Here is a 22,518-nt window from a genome sequence, read left to right as displayed (position 1 = left end):
AATAGATTGTTTTATTCACAACTTTAACTTGGATGAAGATATGATCATATTATAGACAAACTGATACAAAAATGCAGGTATTTCCAAAAGGTTCAGTTATTTTTTCCTGTCACTGTAAGTGACATATCAGGTGCACTCATCTTCAATTTGTCCTTGGAGTTTTGTCTATATTACATAACCTGGATAAAATGTTGGTTTGTGTACAACCTGTTTGATGGTTTGACTCCATTTTTTTAAAGATTATTTTCTGTAAGTACTATGTTGTTATAACCAACAGAACCAATGGCTGGAAGAAAAGAAGCACAAGACAAGAAAACCTAAGTTGCAATAAGCCAAAGGGGGTTGGTTCACCCAAATGAAAAGAACTTTTTTTTTTTCACCTACCTCCAGTACTATCAAACCATGCTGATAATTTTGGTTACTTTTGGTACTTTTGTTTTAAGATATCAGTGTTGGACATTTCTGACTCCATCCCAATATAATGCTAGCTTAAGGCAAAAAAATGACATTCAAAAAACTGAATGGCTACATCTACTTTCAACACCGAAGTCTCTATTTCTCTGGATAAGGTTCAATAAAAACTGTTGAAATTTGAATTTTAGCCATGCTGCCAGCGTTGATTGCGATGAGATTTTTTACAGACATATATTGTCCCCAGAGGACGTATCCTCATGACATTGGTAATCCCATGACTTTTTCTCAAGCACCGCAAGCAGATCAAAATTTTCACTTATATATGTGATCGGCTGGCACTCAATTATGGAATGTTCATTTATTGTATCAAATTGGAAATATTCTGTGAGGTCAAACCCAAAAAACAAAGTCTATGGTGAGGTCAACTACCACAATAACAGTGATTAAAGTCAGATAAGGTGCATCTTTGACCAGAGCTGATGATCATAGTGAGGGCATTGACACTGCAGGGATTGCAACAGAAATCCCAGACTTGGCAAAGGCTGCTGTTGAATGACATCTATAAATTGTGTATGACTTACAGTATTCTAGAGTATATGTTCTGGTTCTTAGCGCTAAACAACTGTTTTGATGCTTTCCAGTCAGGATTTCAGCCACACCACGACATTGAGACTGTTCTTGTTACGGTCTTGAATGACATCCATTTAAACACAGAGAGTGGAAAATTTGGGTGGGACTTTCTCGCACAGTGCTAAACTGATTTGATCCCTATTTTGATGATAGGGACTATTTTGTTTTAAAAGGTAATTACATATTTGAGCTTGCAAAAAGGACATGGAGTTCCCCATGGCTCCATTCTCAGGCCTCTTCTCTTCAAAATCTGCATTTTACTAGTGGTGCAGATTATGGAAAACTACTAAATATCTTACCATAATTATGTGGATGAAACACTGATCTATATAACGATACGAGCATGTGCCTATGGTCCCATACAAGCACTGAGTAAGTGCATATAAGAAATCAGTGATTTGATGGGCCAAAATTTCCTCCAGTTAAACAAAGATAAAACAGGAATGATAGTTTTTTGGACAAAAAGAGAACAATTAAAGGTCAGTGATTAGCTTCAGTTGCTAACAGTAAAGACCGCAAAACAAGCCAAAATCCTGGTGTAGTCATGGACTCAGAAATTTTAAAATTCACATTAAGACAATTACAAAATCAGCTGACTATAACCTTAAAAATAAAAGGACTTGTGTCTCAGAAGGACTTAGAAAAACTTGACCATGTGTTTATCTTCAGTAAGCTCAACTACTGTAATGCTGTCTTTACAGGTGTCTTTAAAAAGTTGATTTTGATTTTTGTTGATTTTTTCCTCTGATTCAGAACACTGCTGTTACAGTCCTCACAAAAAAGAAGCACGTGGATCACATCAGTCCAGTTCTTAGATCTTTACACTGGCTTCCTGTTTGTCAGTGAATTGCTTTAAAAATACTACTTTGGTTTTATAAAGCACTGAACGGTTATTGGCCAAATCACATTTCTGTTCTGCTGCTCCATTATGAACCATTCAGACCTCTCAGATCATCTGGGGCATCATCTGCTTACTGTCCTCAGAGCCAAAAGGAAACCTGTAAGGGAAGCATTTAGTTTTTATGTTTTACATATCAAAAACAAACTCCCAGAAAACTCGAGGTCTGCTCAAACTTTCAGCTCTTTTAAATCAGACTTTTCTCTTTCCCATAGTTAACTTTATTAAGTTAAATTATAGGCTATTTTTTCATACTTGCACGGGACTGTTGCTGAATTGTATTTTTTATTGTACTGTTTAATCAGTCTAACTCTGTTTTTACTTTTATCTTCTATTTTACTTTTTTAATCTTTTTAAACCTTATTTATGCATGACTTCTCATATTTTCTTTTTATATTGCCTTGTGTTTCTTTTATATCTCATTTTGATGCCTTTATTTCTTATGTAAAGCACTTCAAATTGTCTTGTAAAAAGGTGCTATACATATAATTTTGCTTTGCATCACCTTGCCTTGCATTCTGGATGGATGTAAGTCTGTGTTGGTTATTCCCTCAGGTCACTCATTTCTCCTGCATGTTGAGTATTCTGCTGACATTCTACTGAGTGACTCATGTCTGATGCTTTTATTTGGTTATCAGTTCCATTCTGCAGTTAGTGGAACTGAACTGATGGGAGTTTGAATTGAGTAAATCTGAACTTCGGTCCATCCATTCATTTCTGCTGCCTATATTCTATTGTATTAAAGTTAATTCTATTTCAGTATGCAAGGGCAACCCTCCACTTTACTGTACAACATATAGCATTATCTGCAATACTTGACTTGCACTACTAATGTACAGGACATTGCTAGCAAAAATCATATACAGTTTATGTTCAATATAAATTAGAGTTAAAAGGTTATGATCCTACTTTTAATTCTCTGTTGTAGGGGCAGTGTGGATCAGGAGGTAGAGCAGGTCGTCCACAAACTGGAGGGTCGGTGGTTTGATCCCTGTCTCCTACAGTCCACATGTCAAAGTGTCCTTGGCCAAGATACTGAACCAAAAATTGCCTCCAATGTATCATCGGTGTGTGAATGTGTGTGTGAATGAGTGAATGTGGCAGTAAAGTAGGACTAGAAAAGCGCTATATATGTGCAGTCCATTTAGCATTTGTTCTCAGCTTTTGTTTTTTTTTGTTTGTTTGTATTTTATATTTGTCTTTTTTTTCTATTTTCTTTCTTCCTATCTCATTTGTTTTAGTAATTTATGTGACTTGGCTGCTGTGACACTGCAGTTTCCCGAATGGGAATAATAAACTACTCCATCTTTCTGTCTACTGATGTTTTACTAAGATAGCGATCGTTTGCCAAGTTGTGCTCATTTTTTTTTTTTTTTTTTCTTATGTGGAAAATTTTCAAAATCTTGTTGCATTTGTGAGTGCGGCTAGGTATTGACTGACTGATTAACTTCTGTATCTTTAACAGATGTGATTTACCTTCTACAGCTTGTCAGGTAAGATATCTATTGCCCACCCAAATACTGTTAAAGTACAACCATTATTTATGATTCATTACACAAGTTTAACATGCTGGGTCAGGTCATGATCTTTTCTATTGTTGAGTGCCTTTTTGTTCATGAACTTCATATATAAAATATCTGTTTTGTATGATCAGAAAACATAATTTACACTGTAAACACGTGAAGGCTTAATGAAAGAAGTACAGTTTCTGCACAGTAATCAAACAGTGGCAGCACTGAACAGCCTTCTTTTGTGTGTGTGGTCATTTCTCATGAAATTAGTGGTAAAACAACATCTTTTGATTAGTTATTACATATTAATTATACATCCATTAATACATACATACTATATTCTCACATAAAATCAGTTCCTATTTTATTATGTCGACCTAGCTAAAACTAATGCAGTCTAATACAACAGCACTACAATAAATCTAACCTTCACCAAGGTTCTTATATTAAATTTTTGTTGTTTTAGAGAGGTGCTGATGTTCTTGGTCATATTAGAGGCTGGAGTTTGTGGTGCCATTGAATTGCATTGCGTTATACTGACAGGTGTTTCTATTTCTATCCTATTTTCTGTACCCTATTTGACATAAATGCACTGGGCAAAATACCAGAAACATCTCTGTATGTGAGAACTCTGTATTTCACAGGATTAAGACAAGGCAGGAATTTATCCTCATTAATATGCAGACCTATGCAGCAGTGTGCTCTGAAATTGGATCAGATTATCTACAGTACCAGTGAAGACTCATCAGTTAACTTCTTCAAACTGGGAAAGAGGTCAAGTCCACAATCTTTTCCTCTTCACTGTAAGTAGGTTAAGCCTAGAAACTAGCCAAGAGATTGTTAGCACATAAATCTTCATGAATATCCACAGCCACGCACGCACACGCACACACACACACACACACACACACACACACACACACACACACACACACACACACAGGGCCAGATCGGTCCCTCATGTACTTAACCTGCATTACACCAGAGGCCATCTGTGTCCCAGCAGCACCATGTGGATGACCGTCAACAAGCTGCTGAACTTAGTGATAGAGAGCTGGCTAGCTGCTCTGTAGGAGGAACGCTAAAACAACATGCTTAACTTGGCTAATCCCTCTGCTATGGAAGAGCGTTAGTGGCTAAACCGTGTGTTAGCTAACATCTGTAGCAATCCCAATCAGTCAAAGCATCGTTACTGCTCATTCACAATCAGCCAGGATATAAGTACATACTGCAGTCTTATTCATGTTAGAAGTTGTAAGACTGCTTTCAACCCTGTGAAGTAAAAGCTATGCTTAGTGATTTACTAGACTGTAATCAGCAGTTTTACGTACAAAATCCACTTTTAGTTGTTCCTGTGTTGCTTTAAAGATCTGACTGACCAAACTTAGTGACTAAATTGAAACATTTCTAACCTTCAGCTTTGAAGTCACCAAGGGTATGTTCACACTAAACCAGTTAAATTTCCAAACAGATCTTTTTGTCTCCTTTTCAGCCCTCTCCAGCCACCTACTTGAGTTTTTACAAAATTATGTGAGATGTGAGGGTTGTGTGTATCAGTAAAGTTAAGAAGACAACAAAATAGAGTGATGATGACCATGGAGAGCAGGGGGACACCGAACACAGGTGAAACAGGCTGACACTTGAAGAGTGCAGAGTAACCACCTCATGTCAAGAAGACATCTTACTGTTCGGGCTGGGTTTAAAAAAAGTAAATTTTCATTTGAATGATCTGATGTCAATTCATAAAATCCCAAGATCGATCTTTGAATATATGCCTTTTAGAGTCTATGGCCTTTTCCCATGGATGCATAAAGCTTTAACCCCATTAGACGGAAAAACATGATGGCAGTGACTCCACTACAGACACCACCAAGCCTAAAGGCAGATGTCTGGTGGCTTTTTAGATTTAAAACTATGAAGACAGTGAAGAGCTAGACAAAAGCAAAGCCATATGTAAAATGTGCAAAATGGAGATGAAATACAGTGGAAATACCACAGATCTCTAGGGCTGTAGTCAAACAAAGAAAATCTTGGTCGACTGAATACCTACGCTATCAGCCACAGTGCACTGATTGTACTCTACCTGGTAACCTTATTAGCCTAAATGAATTATAAATAAATATAAAAAGCTGGTATTTGCAGCATATTAAATAATTTTAACCTAATTATTTTATACTGAAATGATAACAAAAGACTCAGAGCCAACCAACACGCACCTGCTCACATTCATATGATTTCCGAAAATAGAACTATATCAACTGGTGGTCCCAGCACAAGTGCTATTTTAGGAATTTACACTCAAAGCCTCAAGTGTTAAACATGGAAGTTGAGGGAGCATCCTAACGCAGATTTGAAACATTGTTTCACAACTTTGCTTAAGTCGGCAGAGGGAGTCGCCCTAACTTGTGACAGCTGGACATCCAGAGCAATGAATTCATACCTGACAATTACTTTTCACTATTTTCGTCATGTTTTAAAAAAAGTAAATTAATGTCCCTGCTTTGGGGTCAATTCTTAATGTTAACATTAATATTTTCAATAATGCACCACGTTAGAGGGTTCCTTGTACAATTTACAGCATTAGTTTTCTAAGAATCTCATTCATATCCAAGCAAAATTGGTATTATAACTGAAATATCCCTAACCGAATCAATTCTGAATCAAATCAAATCAGAAATCGAATGGAATAGTGCATTGGAATTTAATCAATTTCGGAAATCATCGGCAATTCCCAGTCCTACTCACTGTCATCTCTAACTTTCTCTGTGATCACTCATTTTAAATGTCGATACAGCCGACAGGAAAATAGTGTTTTAAAATTTAGGTGTTTTAATGAAAAGTCCAGGTCACCAAGGCAAACAATTTTCTTTTGGGGTGAGAGGTGGGTGCTGCAAACTGCCAGCTTCAGCAGCAGCAGTCGGTCATGTGCAGTGTCTGCTCTATCAGCTTTCATTAGCTTAAACATATTATGCTTCTATGCCTCTTTGTTAATGCACTTGGTCTGCTTGCCAAATTATTTAATCACTGTCCCCTTGACATATTCAATGGTTACAGCTCTTTTTTACTGATTACTTACAGTTTGGGCTCTACGTGGCAAAGACTGGGAATCCCCCCAAACACATACCTGCATCTTTAAGAACTAACCTGAGTGGACCCAAGAGCTACTGCCAAATTTAAGAAAAAAACTCAAAAGGGCACCTCATGCTAGATTTTTGCTTTATTTCATCCATTACTTATCATCAGTTTGCCATGGTGACGCATCGCATCAGCTTGTCTTTCCCTTTTCCCATAATCATTACGTACCCATTTGCAACAAATGAAGCACATTGATGCAGACATCTGACATAGTCAGGGGAGACAGTTACTTGACTGTGTAATTTACATTTAGAAACCTGAGCTGAGCCTTAATCCTCAACCAAATTCCAAGACCTGACCCAAAACCTGACACTTTGTTGGGACCCGTTGAGTTTTGCAGTTTTAGCAGCACTCAATCTGGTTTCAAATCTTGCACACCAAAACTCAAACTACACACTGAAGGACACTGACTGTGATTTGGGAATGTATAAATAAAACTGACTTGAGCTATTTCATACATGACAGATGAAGCTAGCTTCCATTTAATCTAGCATGACATTTATAGAGTAGCAGTGTTTGTATTTTTAAAATTTATATAAAATTACCCCAGAGTTCATTTCCAAAAAAATGTTCCATGAACCCATTCACAATTCAAATCAGGAGGTTAAAAGCTTAGTTAGTAACAGCTTCTGTGGATTCTAAATTATTTACTGTCAATTTAAAGATGTAATGTAAACATTATGAGTGGAAACAATGTGCTTAACGATTTAAAGTTTGATAAAGTGAAAATAAGAACCAGATTTCAATATGCTGCCTCTACCCTAGACACAGTTCAAATTCATGCTCAAATTATAGAATCCATTTCTCTCAGCTGCAGGGCCTTGCAGCACATCTAGTGGAATTTGAGCTTTTACACTGATGCACCAATATTCTGTATTTGGAGGAACCATTTTTGTAATTTGTTTTACACTCTTGGCTAGCCCTTTACAACTTATTTAAAATTCTGAGAAACAATGGTCCTTCATTTAGGAAGTTATGCACAAATTATTCAGTTTAAATACTGTGCAACTGTGAAGAAAACATACCCTGGCCTTGCCTTCTCAAGCCCTGGGTGAAAAGTACTCAGCACTTGAATACAGCCAGTATGATTGATGACAATCTTCAGATGTACGTCAGCAACCTCTGAACCAAGTGGGTTTTTCCCCCCATTTCCAATAATGAGAAAATATGATTTTTTTAACAGTGACTGCCCCCTGAATGTAGCCAAGTCCTGTGAACCCCAAATGTGGCTCTGGCCTAGTTGTGTCTGTACCTTAAACATCTGTTTGACCTTCTGTCGGGGCAGGTTGACATTGAGTTTGTGCAGGAGCTGTAGGACCTCGCTGATGCTTAAGCTGCCATCGCCGTTCTTATCAGCCTCAGTGAAGGTCTGCTTCAGCCATGTAATGACATGGTGGTTAAGGAAAGCCAGCATGAAGATTCAGGACATTTACTCTTTTCATTGCAACTGCCTTTGGTGGTTTGTACTCAGAGCACAAAAGTGTCAGTAAAATGGGTAAATTCAGCCTGCCGTGCTTTAAACTGAAATTCTCAGAATTACTAAATTATCATATACAATTAGGTCCATAAGTGTTTGGACAGTGGCACAATTTTCATAATTTTGCCATAGCACAGTACAGGTACCCCATAAAGATGCTTAACAATAATGAGACTAATAATAAAACTAATAATTATAATAATGAGGTCAATAATAATACTAATAAAAATATAATAATAGTAATGATAAATGTAATAATTGAAGTAGTGGGTGTTGAGCAGGATCATGAGGGCAGTAGATGGTTTGCAGTCAAAAACCCAGACTCTTTGCACCAGGGGCAGAAATAACTGCAGAAAGCGACAAGAGGAGAAAGGAGGGAGACGAGAAAGCACAAAACTACGGGGAGGGAAAAGAAGTCAAGTTAGTAACAAGCATTGATGCCATATGAAGAAGTACAGATGGAGAGGAAGAGGAGGAGAGAGGAGCTCGGTGCATCATGGGAAATCACCTGGCAGTCTAGACCTACAGCAGCATAACTAAGGGGTGGTTCAAGCCAAGCCCTAGCCAGCCCTAACTATAAGCTTTATCAAAAAGGAAGGTTTTAAGCCTACTCTTAAATGTGGAGAGGGAGTCTGTCTCTGAGACCAAAACAGGAAGATGGTTTGCATTGTTCTAGTGGGGTAATAGGGTACTATGAGCTCTTTAAGATATGATGGTGCCTGACCATTAAGGGCTTCGTAGGTGAGGAGGAGGATTTTAAATTCTATTCTAAATTTTACAGGGAGCCAATGCAGAGAAGCTAACACAGGAGAAATGTGATCTCTTTTCCTAGTTCGTATCAGTACTCGTGCTGCAGCATTCTGGATCAGCTGGAGAGTATTTAAAGATTTTTTGGGACAGTCTGATAATAAGGAACTGCAATAATCCAACCTAGAAGTAACAAAAGCATGGACTACTTTTTCTGCATCTTTTTGAGAGAGGATGTGCCTGATTTTTGCAATGTTATGTAGGGGAAAAAAGGCAGTCCTTAAAGTTTGTTCAGAGTTCCCATGAACAGCTACCAAATGCAAATTCACCACTTGGACTCAACTCCAGACCTTTTATCAGCTTAATTTGTCATGATATTACAAAGGAACAAGCCACACTTGGCCATGAAAGTTACTGTCAGTCAATTGTCCAATTACTTTTGAGCCTCTGAAAATGAGGGAATATGTATATAAAAATCCATTGTGGGTGGTTACAGAGGCAAAAGTATGAAAATTGTGTCACTGTCCAAACACTTAAGAACGTAATTGTAAACCCTCTCTGATGTTGATAATGCATTTCTACAATATGCAAATGATACAGTTGCACCTTAAAATCACCAGTCTAATTAGTAGATAAGGTCTCTGCTGTATAACTGTGTAAGTGAAGGATATTGGTCGCGGGTACGCTGTCTCTTGGCCAGGCTGTCCTCATCACTAATGCCAGCCATCAGATATTTGAGGCCTGTGATCCAGGTTCGCGCCTCCTCCCCAGTGCCAGATACCAGGTCCAGGGACTCCATATGCTCTCCATAGTATAAGGTGAAGCAGCAGTTGGGGTCGAAGCTGCCCTCTGCGTAGCGCTGGAAGATCTCAGACTGCTTACCCTCACATACCTCCCTTATGGAGTCGATGGAGACTGTTGGAGCAAACAGGAAGTGAACAAGTCAGTGATGGAATATAACATTTACTGGGAACATGTGCTTTTCCTGATTGCAGCACCTTTTATAAATCATGCAGGAGCATACACCAGCTATGGTGGTAGGTAAGAGTAACCATCACTACTACTGTCTGGAATATTTGATGAGCTGCTAGCAGTAGAGCTTGAGGTTGATGTTGTCTCTTAGTCAGTCCTCATTGAAAGATTCCTGTTGGTGGTTTGTTTTTTACCTTCTGACATTTTACATTTTTTCAGTGGCATTAGTTCAGGTAGTAATAATTGTTTATCTTACATGTTGATTTATTTGATAAAATTTGCTGTTTGTTTAATTTCATAAACACGCTAACCAGAATATGTTCCATATCTGGATGTATTACTTGACATCAGACCAGACACACCAGACACATTTTAGTCAAAACTAAAATGACCAGTTTCTGTTGACCAAAAAAATTAGTAAAATAAGAAGGATGACGCTGACTAAACATGACCAAAAACTTACATAGACTTCTGATCTCAGGACTAACACTTAATTTAAAAATATGTGACAAAATCCAGTGCCAGGAACACAGAACACAAGTTAAGTGTATGAGCAGACCGAAAGCCTGCAGTGTTTTTGGTCTGTCAGGCTGTCCCATCAAACATGACAAAGAGTGCCAGGGAATATCCTGCCAGAAAAGGCTAAATTGGCCAATCTGTTGTATCCCAATTCAGTGAGTGAGTTGTGTCAAAGAGTAACACACACAGGGTGAGGCTGTGTCAGGTGGGGTTTGACTAAAAGCTAGGAACATGAATTTGTCTAGTGAATAGAAGGTATGATTCTGTCATTTCTGACCAATTATCTACAAGTGTAGATCTAAGAGAGGGCAGTGTGTTTGAATTTCTAGAAGTGTGATCTGGTATATTCAGTATATCAGATGTGTGTGGAGGGTGGATTAAGAGAAATGAATTCATGCTCTGTGAGGATGGTGCCCACTCTGATGTGTGAAAGGAGCCTATAGTATCTTCACATAAAAACTGATGGTGTTTCTCAGAATTAATCAGCTGAAGAAAGTTTGGGTTCTATCATTTTTGTTCCTGTTTTATTCACCCAACTGTGAAAGGTTTAAGATTTAGGATAAATTCCATGATTTAATTTTTGATGTCTTTAAAACAAAGCTTTAATTGTTCTTATCCGGGGATTATGTAATGGGTCGGTTGCTATGTATACTGGTGGCAGGCAAGGGTGGGGACCTACGTGTGCCAAACCATTGGCATTGTAGACTGGTCCTAGGGACTTGGAATGTCAACCCCCAGTGGGAAAGCAGCCGCAGTTTTTTGCGGGAGGGGGAGCGTTACCAACTCGATCTAGTTGGGCTCACCGCCACACACAGCACTGGCTCTGGAACCAAAATCCTGGAAAGGGGCTGGACTCTATCCTTTTCTGGAGTTGCCCAGGATGTGAGGCACCAGGCGGGTGAGGGATACTCAAGAGCCCCCGGCTGAGTGCCACTATATTGGAGTTCTCCCCGCAGAATTACAGGGTTGCTGCTATGGAACTGCAAGTTGCTGAGACAAAGGCTCTGATTATTGTTTGTGCTTATGCACCGAACAGCAGTTAGGCATATCCAACGCTCTGATTGATCTTGGAGGACTTCTTGGGGGACTCTTGGGGAACTTCATTGCTAAAATGGGCAACAATGGAGAAACCTGAAGGGGGGAGTGACTGGGAGGAACGGCCTGTCTGATCCCAACCAAAGTGGTGCTTTGTTATTGGACTTCTGTTCTTGTCATGGATGAGCCATAACAAACACCATGTTCGAGAACAGAGCGGTTCGTAATTCTACTTAGTTACAGAACCCCCTGTGTTGCCCGGGGTTCTCCTGAAGCGCAGATGGGTTCCAGAAAGTCAGAAAGGTTGTTGCTGTGGTGGTCGCTGACAGAAAAACACAGATGTGGGATGAGTTCAGGGAGGCTATGGAGAAGGACTATCAGATGGCCTCAAGGAAATTCTGGCAAACCATCACCGTGACTCGGGAAGGGAAAGCACTTTGTGGCCCTGGCTAAGCAAGGGGGGAGAACTGCTGACTCTGACTGGGGATATTGTTGTTCAGTGGAAGGAACACTTTGAGGACCTCCTGAACCCAGCCCATATGTAATCTGAGAAGGGGGGAGAGTTTGAAGACTCAGGGGAAGCCTCACTCATATTTCTGGCAGAGGATTCTCCTGAGTCCTGAAAGCTCTGTGTTGGAATGTCTTGGCTGACACGCCTTTTCAGTGTCGCATGGAAGTCGAAAACAGTGTCTGAGGACCGGCAGACTGGGGTCTTGGTTCCCTCATTTCAAAAGGGGGACCGGAGGGTTTGCTCTTATCATTGGGGTATAACACTGCTTAGCATCCCGTGGGAGAGCACTGAAAATCGAGACTCCAACTGAATGTCAAAACTTAGATCCAAGAGGAGCAATGCGGATTCCAACCAGGGTGTAGAACAGTGGACCAACTCTTTTATGCTTGCAAAGTTACTGGAGGGGTCATGGCAGTTTGCCCATCCAGTCTACATTTGTTCTGTGGACTTGGAGAAGGCTTACGACCATGTCCCTCGGGGGGTATTGTAGGTGGCACCACGGGAGTATGGGGTAACGGGGCCAAATACTTTTTTAGTTATTAATTTTTTAAGTTTGGCCCACGGAGCTAAATGTAATCATTTTTGCAATTATTTGTATGGGTATTCTAAGCCTGAACAATTGCTTATTTTTCACTGCATTGGGTTGAAATTTGTACTGAATATCCAATAAACCCTAAGGATAATTTGCAACATGTATTCATGTAAATAATTGTTGCTCATTGTAGCTTGGCTTGGATTTGTTTGTCCTGTGACAGTTGGCCTCTTCTTCTAGGCTTTTTCCTAGAGAGCTGGACTCCATGATCTCATTATCACATCAAATTTCTTGATGATAAAATAATTTATGATTGCAATCGATTTTTATAAAATTTGCCCCAAACCTGTTTCATGCAGGATTAGCCCAGACTTGATTTATTGTTTTCTAATGCTACTAGTTGATGTCAGAAATAACGTTAGACATTGCAAAATAATATACAGAGAGGTACAAATTAAAGGAAAAACCAACATAGAGGTTAGTAAGGTGGTGGACCACCACATGCCGCCAGAACAGCTTAAATGCATGGCATTGATTCTACAAGTCTCTTGAACTTTACTGGATGGATGGAACACCATCCTACTAATTAATTCATTAATTATTAAGTATGTCTGTCTGTCCGTCTGTCAGTTCGTCCTCTGATATTCTCAACATCCGCTCATCTAATCAACTTCAAATTTCACGTGTGTACTGTTGAGGACCCAACAAAAGGGCAAAGTAGACTGTGAAAGTTTCCTGATGAGCAGTTCTTGAGAAACATAAAAAGACATATATTAAACAACAGTCAGTGAAGGCTGGGTCGACTCATCCATGCGGGTGACGTCATCGATTAGAGAAAAGCACAGTGCAAAGATGGCTGCACCTGGTCAAAGTATGCATTCCCCAGAAACCAATCCGCAGCTACAAATCTGAGCCAGCCCTGCATCTAAAGTGTTGGATTATTTCATACAGATACCCAATCTCTGCATATTGTAAATGGCTTATGAATGCAGTACAACTGCTATGCACAGTCACTTGAAGCAAAAGCATAGCATAATGCTTTGTTAAAGCTGCAGCAACAGCAAGACAGCAAGACAGCACCGGTTTGTTTACTTATAATCTCCACCCAAGCATGATATATTAAGATTATTATAAGGTGAAACAAGTAATTTATGCACCGCTGCTTGATTCCTTATTATCAGGCTGTCCCAACCAATCTTTAAATACTCTCCAGCTGAACTCTCCAGAACTCTGCAGCGCGAGTACTGACAGGAACTAGGAAAAGAGATCATATTTCTTCTGTGTTAGCTTCTCTGCATTGGTTCCCTGTAAAATCCTCCGCCTCACCTACAAAGATTTAATGGTCAGGCACCATCATATCTGAAACAGCTCATAGTACCCTATTACCCCACTACGCTCCCAGAATGCAGGCTTACTTGTGGTTCCTAGAGTCTCCAAAAGTAGAATAGGAGGCGGAGCCTTCAGTTATCAGGCTCCTCTACTGTGGAACCATCTTCAAGTTGGGTCCGGGAGGAAGACACCCTCTCTACATTTCAGAGGAGGCTTAAAACCTTCCTTTTTGATAAAGCTTACAGTTAGGGCTGGCTCAGGCTTGGCTTGAAAAAACCCTTAGTTATGCTGCTATAGGCCTAGACTGCCAGGGGACTTTCCATGATGCACCAAGCTCCTCTCTCCTCCTTTTCCTCTTCATCTGTACGCCTTAATATGGCATCAATGCTCGTTACTAACTTGACTTCTTTTCCCTCCCCTTAGTTTTTTGCTTTCTCGTCTCTTTCCTCTTTTATTCCTGTCACTTTCTGCAGGTATTTCTGGCCCTGCTGCAAGAGAGTCTGGATCTGTGACTGCAAACCACCTGCTGCCCCAATGATCCTGCTCAATACCCACTGCTTCAAATATTATAATATCAACTATTATTATATTTAGTTTTATTAGTATTCTTATTCATCCTATTATTATAATTATTAGTTTTATTATTAGTGTAATTATTGTTAGAAATCTTTATGTTATACGTCTACTGTGCTATGCCCCCCTTCTCCTTCTCTATCTTTCTCTCTCAAACCAGCCGGTCTGGGCAGATGGCCGCCCACCATGAGCCAGGTTCTGTTCAAGGTTTCTACCTGTTAAAAGGAAGTTTTTCCTTGCCGCTGTTGCCAAGTGCTTGCTCATAGTGGAATGTTGGGTCTCTGTAAATATAACTATAAAGAGTACGTTCTAGACCTGCTCTACATGAAGAGTGCCCTGAGATAACCTCTGTTATGATTTGGCGCTATATAAATAAAATTGAATTGAATTGAATTGTATAACGTAATGTTACACCATGTGTCATCTAATGTTGTTTTTTGGCCGTTGTATATTTTGTTTCCTTCAACAGCCATGAATGAGTGAGAAAATTTCTTAAACTAACGTTAAATAGTTTTAAATATTTTCCTTACTGATGCAAAAATACATTTGCCATTAATTTTCTTAACTGCATATTACTTCAGTGATGAAATAAATCCATGTCATACCCATTTGAAGTTTTAAGTCCTTCAGTAAAAATACTGACAGTTTAGGGAAAGGGTTACTATGAAATACAGAAATGAATGTACACTCACTTAACAGTTTATTAGGTACACCTAGAAAAAAAACTAATGCAGTATATAATACAACGGTCCTGCAATACATCTTCCCTTCATGAGGATTATAATGCTCGGTTTTTATTGAATCTTTTTAAGAGGATGTTGATTAATTTTGATGGTCATTTTGGAGGCTGTAATTTGTGGTGCTCTTTGGGTTATACTGAGAGGTGCTCCTATTATTTGCTTAATTGTACCATGCAGTGCACCTGTGTGGAAGCATCTGGATTCGTTGTGCTTCTTCACTCAGTTATTCAGGTTTTTCCCTTAATTTTTCACCCGTCTATATGTGTATTGCGCTAAGGAACTTAGATTAATATTTTGTCATAATTATGAAATTATGCAGGAGTAATATAACATTGTTAATTCTTTTATATATCTAATGTATATTAACACCTTCCCATAAAAACAGTTTCATGGAAATTCAAGTAATCCTTTGGAAAATATACAGTCAAAAAATGTTAAAAAGTGGGTTTTTCAGCTCAGAAGCTATATTTAGCAAGATCTGTGGCACTCAATTTTTTTATGCAGGACCAAATAACTTCTAGATGTGACGGAAAAATATTAATACTACACAGAATCAAAATTAGTTGCAAGAAAGTGAAAACTAGTGGAGATATTAATTTTTGAAAATTAAAGATTCTTCTTTTGGGTAAAAAATTACTTATTTTTATTAATTTGATTACTGTAAAACATTCAGCAACAACTATGTACATGAATACATGTTGAATATATGAAAACATGTTGCAAATTATCCTTAGGGTTTACTGGATATTCAGTTCATATGTCAACCCAATCCAGTGAAAAATAAGCAATTGGTGAGGCTTAGAATACAAATACAAATAAATTGCGAAAAAGATGAAATTTAGCTCTGTGGCCCAACCTCCAAAATTCATAACTAAAAAAGAGAAAAAAAAAAAAACAGAATTTGGAGTAGAGCTACAGGATTTTCAAGGTCCCATGAATTTAATAAAAATTTTTCAAATGAAGTTTTTCAAGAAATCCATGAGTTGGTATGGAATGACCTTTATAGATAGTTTAAGAAGCTCCAACATCCAGAAGGAGCTAGGAGTACAGTCACTGCTCCTTTGCGTCAGAAGGAGCCAGTTGAGGTGGTTTGGGTATCTGATCAGGATTTCTCCTGGGTGCCTTCCATTGGAGGTTTAACAGGCATGTTGACCCAGGCGACCCAGAACACGCTGGAGAGATTATAAATCTCATCTGGCCTGGGAACCCCTTGGCATCCCCTATGAGGAGCTCGAAAACGTTGCTGGGGAGAGGGACAGTTAAACTACCTTGCCTTACATGCTGCCAACGAAACCTGACTCTGAATACGCGGCAGAAAATGGATGGATGGATGTTCTGATCTGCCAGTGAAGTTTGTGTGTATCATTTTCTTTTGGTGGCACGTGTGGACCAAAAGTATGTCAAAAATCTCTGCCAGAAATATGAGCGTGAGTGCCCTTGTTTTGGCAGATTAAAGCTGATGAACAAGTCAAGTCAATTTAAGAAGCTTATTCAATCCAGGGCTACAAAGGTGGGAGAGCATTAGGAAATTGAGCCCGTGAACCCCCATGAGACACCCAGCCAACCTGGGATCTGCTGCTAAGAAGGCCCTTTGCCTTCTCTTATTCTAAAACACTGCCGGAAACAGTTCTGTTTGCTTGTTGCCGAAAGGGAAAATAAATGTCCAGTTCTAAATAACAAAAAACACTTAAGGCCCTGAGGGAATGTATAGGGGCAATAATAAAATCTAGCAGAACTTAAAGTCTGTCATACATAACAGACACAGTGAAAGCTTTATAAATCTGAGACTACCAACTGAATGGATATATTTTATCAAAAACTGACAAATGTGATTTTTTTTTTTTTTAAACTTACTGCGTTAAACTTTATTTGCTTTATAATTTGCTAAGGCTGTGCAGCAGAACAGATGGTGTACCAGTTATACTGCTTATATCATCTAATGTGGATGTAAACAGCCATTGCCTATCATAAAAAATGGCAAGAATGGCTTTCCATGAGTTTGAATTTTGAACACAATGAACTACAAAAGCAGGAAGAGGACACTCACTCTTGGCTTTCTCATTCTTGCGCGAGGGCCTCCAGCGGATGCAAGACTTGTGTTCGTCCAGATAGAAGAACCGCACCAATCCCTTGGAGCCACCGCGGAGCTTAACCATCTGGGTTCCCATCTGCATGGAGCTCATACATTTCTCCACTGAAGGCAAGAAAACATGCCGGACAGAAGAAAAAAGAGATTGGAAAGTTGTCAGAAACTGTTTCACCGTGCACTAAAACTGAAAGAAAGTGTCTGACAGACAGAAATACATTTTGGTTTTTAGTCAAATAATTTTTTTTTTTTAAATATGTGCGTGTGCGCGTGTGTGCGTGTGTGTGTGTGTGTGTGTGCGTGTGTCTGTGTGTGTGTGTGTCTCTGTCACTGGATATTGTTGGAGACAATCTGACTCAAGACCAGTTATCTGGGGACAGCTTGTCCAACTGGGGACAAAAGCCATGTCCCCAATTGGGTAAAAGTTGATTTTTGGGTCAGTGGTTAACGTTAAAGTTAGGTTAGTAGTGGTTAGGTTTGAGGTAAGCCTCAAGGAAATTAATGCAAATCTATGGTAATGTCTCCAAAAGTGACCTAGATCAGCATGTGCTTGTATGTATGTGCGCGCGTGCAAATCCACATTTCACAAAATTCCATCTAGGCTCTCACGCAAAACACAGTTACTTACTTAAACACTCATATGAACTCACAGCATTGCAAAGCAAACACATTGGATATACCTGTCACTGCTGACAGGGTTTTGCTTGTCTCATGGGAGGAAGAGAAAGCAAGAGAAGATAGACGAAAACGACAGGCAATTTTTCCATGAAAACCCCTTTAACAAGATCTGTACTTTAAACTGTAGACTAAGACAGAATAACAACCAGGAAAATCAATAAAACCAGGAGCTCTTTTTAAATGTAAAGATTCATATTTTGGCTTAAACTTAACAAAAGTCCTTCCACACCTTGTAGAAATAAAATACATCCAGAGAATAAGCATGACTTTAATGAGATGTGCCCAAATCCTGAATGGTGACTTTGCCATTATTTTGGGGGAGAATTGCAAAGTCCCTCCACAGGAGGCTAAAGGTGTTGTAATCAGGCCTGGTGTCTGGTGTGGACAGCCACCCTTGGACGCAGTAATACCCTATGTTGCCATAATATCAATTATCAGCTGCCTGTCACATCCTATTAAACACCCACAACATGCAGGAAATTAGGCGAACTCAGTACGCACACTTTTCTAAATAGGGTTAGCAGATCACTGACACACATGACATTGAATATGCCTGCTATATGAGTAATGCAGCATTTAAGGCATTTTGGAAAACTAAAGCTGGTAAATACTGTTTATTTTGAGATAAAAGCTGGTATTAAAATGATGCCATTTTCAAAAATACAGCACGAACAAGTAAAGGCCAGTCACTAAAGCCCAGGAAAAGTGATGAGATTACTACTACTCCTACCTGTACTATATTTGCTAACATGGTAAATTCAGCACAGTGTCCATTTCCCCAGCACTAATTCCATCAGTTCAACAACAAATTTTTCAAATGAAAATCGTGTCAGGAAAGGACAGGGATTAAGGGTGGAATATCAGAGTACAAGAAAATTTAATTTGAAATAACTGTATTAAGTGTTGATTTTTCACTGATGGTAACCAATCAGCAATAGAAAAAAATGGCAAAGTGGAAGTAACAGCAAATAATAGTGAATATTAATGAATGACAACAATATTTCTGTTAGAGAAGAAAAACTCAGAGCCACAGAATTGTGGGTATGACATGATCCTGTTGTTGTACTGATGGAATGACTACTGTGGAAATGTGAATTATGTTGAATTTCTCAAGAAAATAGGAAAAGATGGAGAATGTTTTGAGCTTGATTTAACCAGGGCCTGGTATTCCCTGACAGTAATGTACATAGATTTTATTGAATTTGAGAATTGCCAGTATTCTTGAGGTACCCTGATTTCATTGTGTTCCTAAATTAAGATTCTCAATTATGACATAACTCGTACATAACAACACCAACTGAATGCATGTTTGATAAAGCTGATTTGGAAAACACCAACAGAAAACACCATCCATCTCACACTTCAATAGAATTAGTTTTAACTGGATCACATTTTGTCCTATTTGTCCTGAATGCAACAATAATCCAAAATGTCCTCTGTGTAAGTAAGCAATGAAAACCAACAGTGCTGGATTGCTCTAAGTGAGCACTGATTTGACGTGGCTGTGTTCTCACTTTAAAGTGCCCACCCCAGGGCTTTGTTAATGTAGTTCAGTCCTGTTCTACTACCCTCTGCTAATGGAATCCTTTTCAGGACCATATCAGCAAAGTGTACAACTCCATAACACAAATCGGCAGTGCAAAGAAATGATGAAATCAGGAGATTATCAAGGCATTTTAGAGCGACAAGTGTTACCCAGTGTCAGAAAACTAGGTTTGAGGCGAAGGTCTTCCAGGAACAACAACCCAAGGCATACAGCCAGGAGCACAAAAGAATGGTTGAAAAGGAGAAGATGGACTGTTTTAAACTGGCCAGCAATGAGTCCTGACCTAAATACCTTTGAAAACCTTTGGAGAGGGCCGAAATCTGCCATTGCAAAAAGGACTCCTGCAAAATTAAAAGAGCTTCAGCGCATAGCAACGGAAGAGTGGCAGAAACTACCAACAGAGAAGTGCCAGAAGTTTCTAGATGGCTACAAGAAATTTTCAGAGGCTGTCATTTTTGCCAAAGCAATTACAGGCAAATATTATTGAAGGGTGCCAGTAACTCTGGGGTACATTTTGTGTTTGTATTATTTCACTGTTATGCAAGTTTTTTTTTTATTTATTTTCTTTGTTCAGTAATATTCTATGTTTTATTGAAATATTTAGATTATAGAAAATTGGTAAATTTCTATTTATTTTTGAAGATATTCTAAATTCTTTAGTTAAACATTCAGGGGTGCCAATAATTTCAAACAGGATTGTACAGCATAGCAATTAAAACACACATTAAAGTGATGGAAACCATTTTAAAAGAAATTAATACAATAAAAACAGAGGAATAAAAACAAGAGAGGTAAAGATATGAGTGTATGTTGCATGATTAAGTGCTTATGGTTTACTCAAATGCAGTGGAGAGCACTAAAGTTATTAAACTATATATATAACCGATATAAAGGTAAAAGGTAAAACTCAGGGCAAGTGTTATGTACAGTTAGGTGCATATGTATTTTGACAATGACACAATTTTCATAATTTTGCCTAAGTACACCATCACAATGGATTTGAAACAAACAAATGAAGATGTGGTTGAAGTGTAGACTTTCAGCTTTAATTCAAGGGATTTAACAAAAATATCGCATTAACTGTTTAGGAATTACAGATATTTTTTATGCATAGAGCCTCATTTTCAAGAGGCTCAAAAGTAATTGGACAATTGACTGACAATCACTTAAATGGCCAGGTGTGGCCTGATCCTTCGTAATATCATGACAAATTAAGCAGATCAAAGGTCTGGAGTTGATTCAAAGTGTTGAATTGGCATTTGGTAGCTGTTCATGGGAACTCTCAATATGCAGTCAAAAGAAGTGTCGATGCAAATGAAGGAGGCCATCATTAGGTTGGGAAAACAAAAAACAAAAAAACAGACCTATCAGACAGATAGCAGAAACTTCAGGAATTGCCAAATCAACAATTTGATATGTTTGTTGAAAGAAGGAATGTACTGACAAACTCAGCAACACCAAAAGGTCTGGACAACCACGGAATACAACTTGGTGAAGAAAAACCCCTTCACACCATTTAGCCAAGTCAACAACAATGTCGGGGAGCTATGCGTATCATTGTCATAGTCTACAATAAAGAGACGCCTTCATGAATGTAAATACAGAGGGTTTACCACAAGGTGCAAACTACTAGTAAAGCTAAAGAACAGAAAGGCCAGATTAGACTTTGCCAGAAAACATCTAAAAAAGCCTGCTAAATTCTGGAACAAGATTCTTTGGAAAACTGAAACCAAGATTAACTTGTACCAGAATGATGGGAAGAAAAGAGTATGGAGAAGGAAACAAACAGCCCATGATCTAAGGCATACCACTTCATCTGTCAATCATGGTGGAGGCAGTGTTATGGCATGGGCATGTATGGCTGCCATTGAACTGGGTCATTAGTGTTTATTGATGATGTGACTGCTGATAGAAAGTCAACACTTCAATCATATCTTGACCTAACTGTAGCTACTTATACTCAAGTTTGTTCTAGCTTTGTGGTCTCCATAGTTTGAACTCTGGCAAGGTTGACCACTACCAGATGACCTGACAATCCAAGAGGTCTCAGTACAAAATGCATTGTGGTCCTGAACCACTAAGAGGCTTGTAGAAAAACAGTGAACCTTTAAACTCTATTGCGTGAGACTCTGGAAGGCAGTTAAGGGTCCCGAGAAATGGTGTAATGTGTTCAGCCTTTTTTATTCTTGCTAGAACATGAATTCTGTCATTGTTGCTATGATAATATGCAGACAACAAGTGACATGTGACAACAAAGTTTCCTTATTAAATTCCTTTTTATTTGCAAATTGTTTTATGAATGTGACATTATTCTATATTTTCACATAAAATTACTAAGAGCAGTATGTGTAATCCTCCTGAATCGGTCCAAACTGGACTTTGGTTTGGCACACACTTTGAAGCAAATCATTTGTCCTGAATTAGCCTAATACAGGGGTTTTCGAGGTCTGACACTGTGGCCACCCTTTCTGACAAAATACAGACATTCGTCAGCAGATTTATGGGCATTTATTTGCAATGGACATTGGAGATGATGATATCCTCGGAAAACCCCCAAATCTAAAAATGTGCGTATGATGCGCTCTAATCTCATACACTCTATTTAGCTTTTCACATGCTGAACCTAAATTTCAAATGCAAGGTGTACCTTGAAAGGTTTGACAGAGGTGGTGCTGTCAGTTAGCTAAACCATGCTAGTTGGTTTAACTCTTGCTTGTATAGCAGGTGCTGTTAATATATCGAACACAAATGAGAAATCAAGAGCTGGAAGATTCTCTGCTGTCATTTAGAGCAAACATAGTAAACCATGTGCGATATACTGTTCCTTCATGTACACATTTGGCTACATCTGACAATAATTACAGTAACAGTTATGGCCAAGGAGCTACAACTTAATATTTACATTTTCAAAATAAATGACAAAAATTTCATTTTGTGTGTTTCTTTTTTTATATGCTGTGCGAAAAATGTACCAAACTGTGACTACACAATTGAGGGATGTATGTATGAATTTTTTGCACCTATACACCCCTAAAAATGACACTACAATATTTCTATTGCAGTATTTTAGACAACATTTAAAATATTTTGTTAAAGGAAGAACATGTTGCAGAAAAACATATTTAGTATTGGTACTGGTCCTCAGGTACAGTATCGACATTAATATTGAAAATTTTTAAATGATA

The 22,518-nt window shown here is 38.6% G+C and overlaps 1 protein-coding gene across 4 annotated transcripts in view; it reads right to left on the bottom strand.

Moving 5' to 3' along the window:
• The window catches only part of plch2a (phospholipase C, eta 2a), a 105,663-nt gene that overhangs the window by 70,368 nt on the left and 12,777 nt on the right, over nucleotides 1-22,518 (bottom strand). For all 4 annotated transcript variants that reach the window (XM_040153153.1, XM_040153155.1, XM_040153156.1 and 1 more), the window contains exons 2-4: nucleotides 17,071-17,217; nucleotides 9,484-9,727; nucleotides 7,841-7,970 (exon numbers count right to left, since the gene is read on the bottom strand). In XM_040153153.1, the coding sequence (XP_040009087.1) occupies nucleotides 7,841-7,970; nucleotides 9,484-9,727; nucleotides 17,071-17,217 (521 nt within the window). The remainder of the gene's footprint in view (nucleotides 1-7,840; nucleotides 7,971-9,483; nucleotides 9,728-17,070; nucleotides 17,218-22,518) is intronic.

Source organism: Xiphias gladius, chromosome 18, assembly GCF_016859285.1.
Source record: "Xiphias gladius isolate SHS-SW01 ecotype Sanya breed wild chromosome 18, ASM1685928v1, whole genome shotgun sequence".
Taxonomy (NCBI): domain Eukaryota; kingdom Metazoa; phylum Chordata; class Actinopteri; order Istiophoriformes; family Xiphiidae; genus Xiphias; species Xiphias gladius.
Note: the sequence above shows the minus strand (reverse complement) of the source record. Positions and strands in the feature narration are given on the sequence as shown.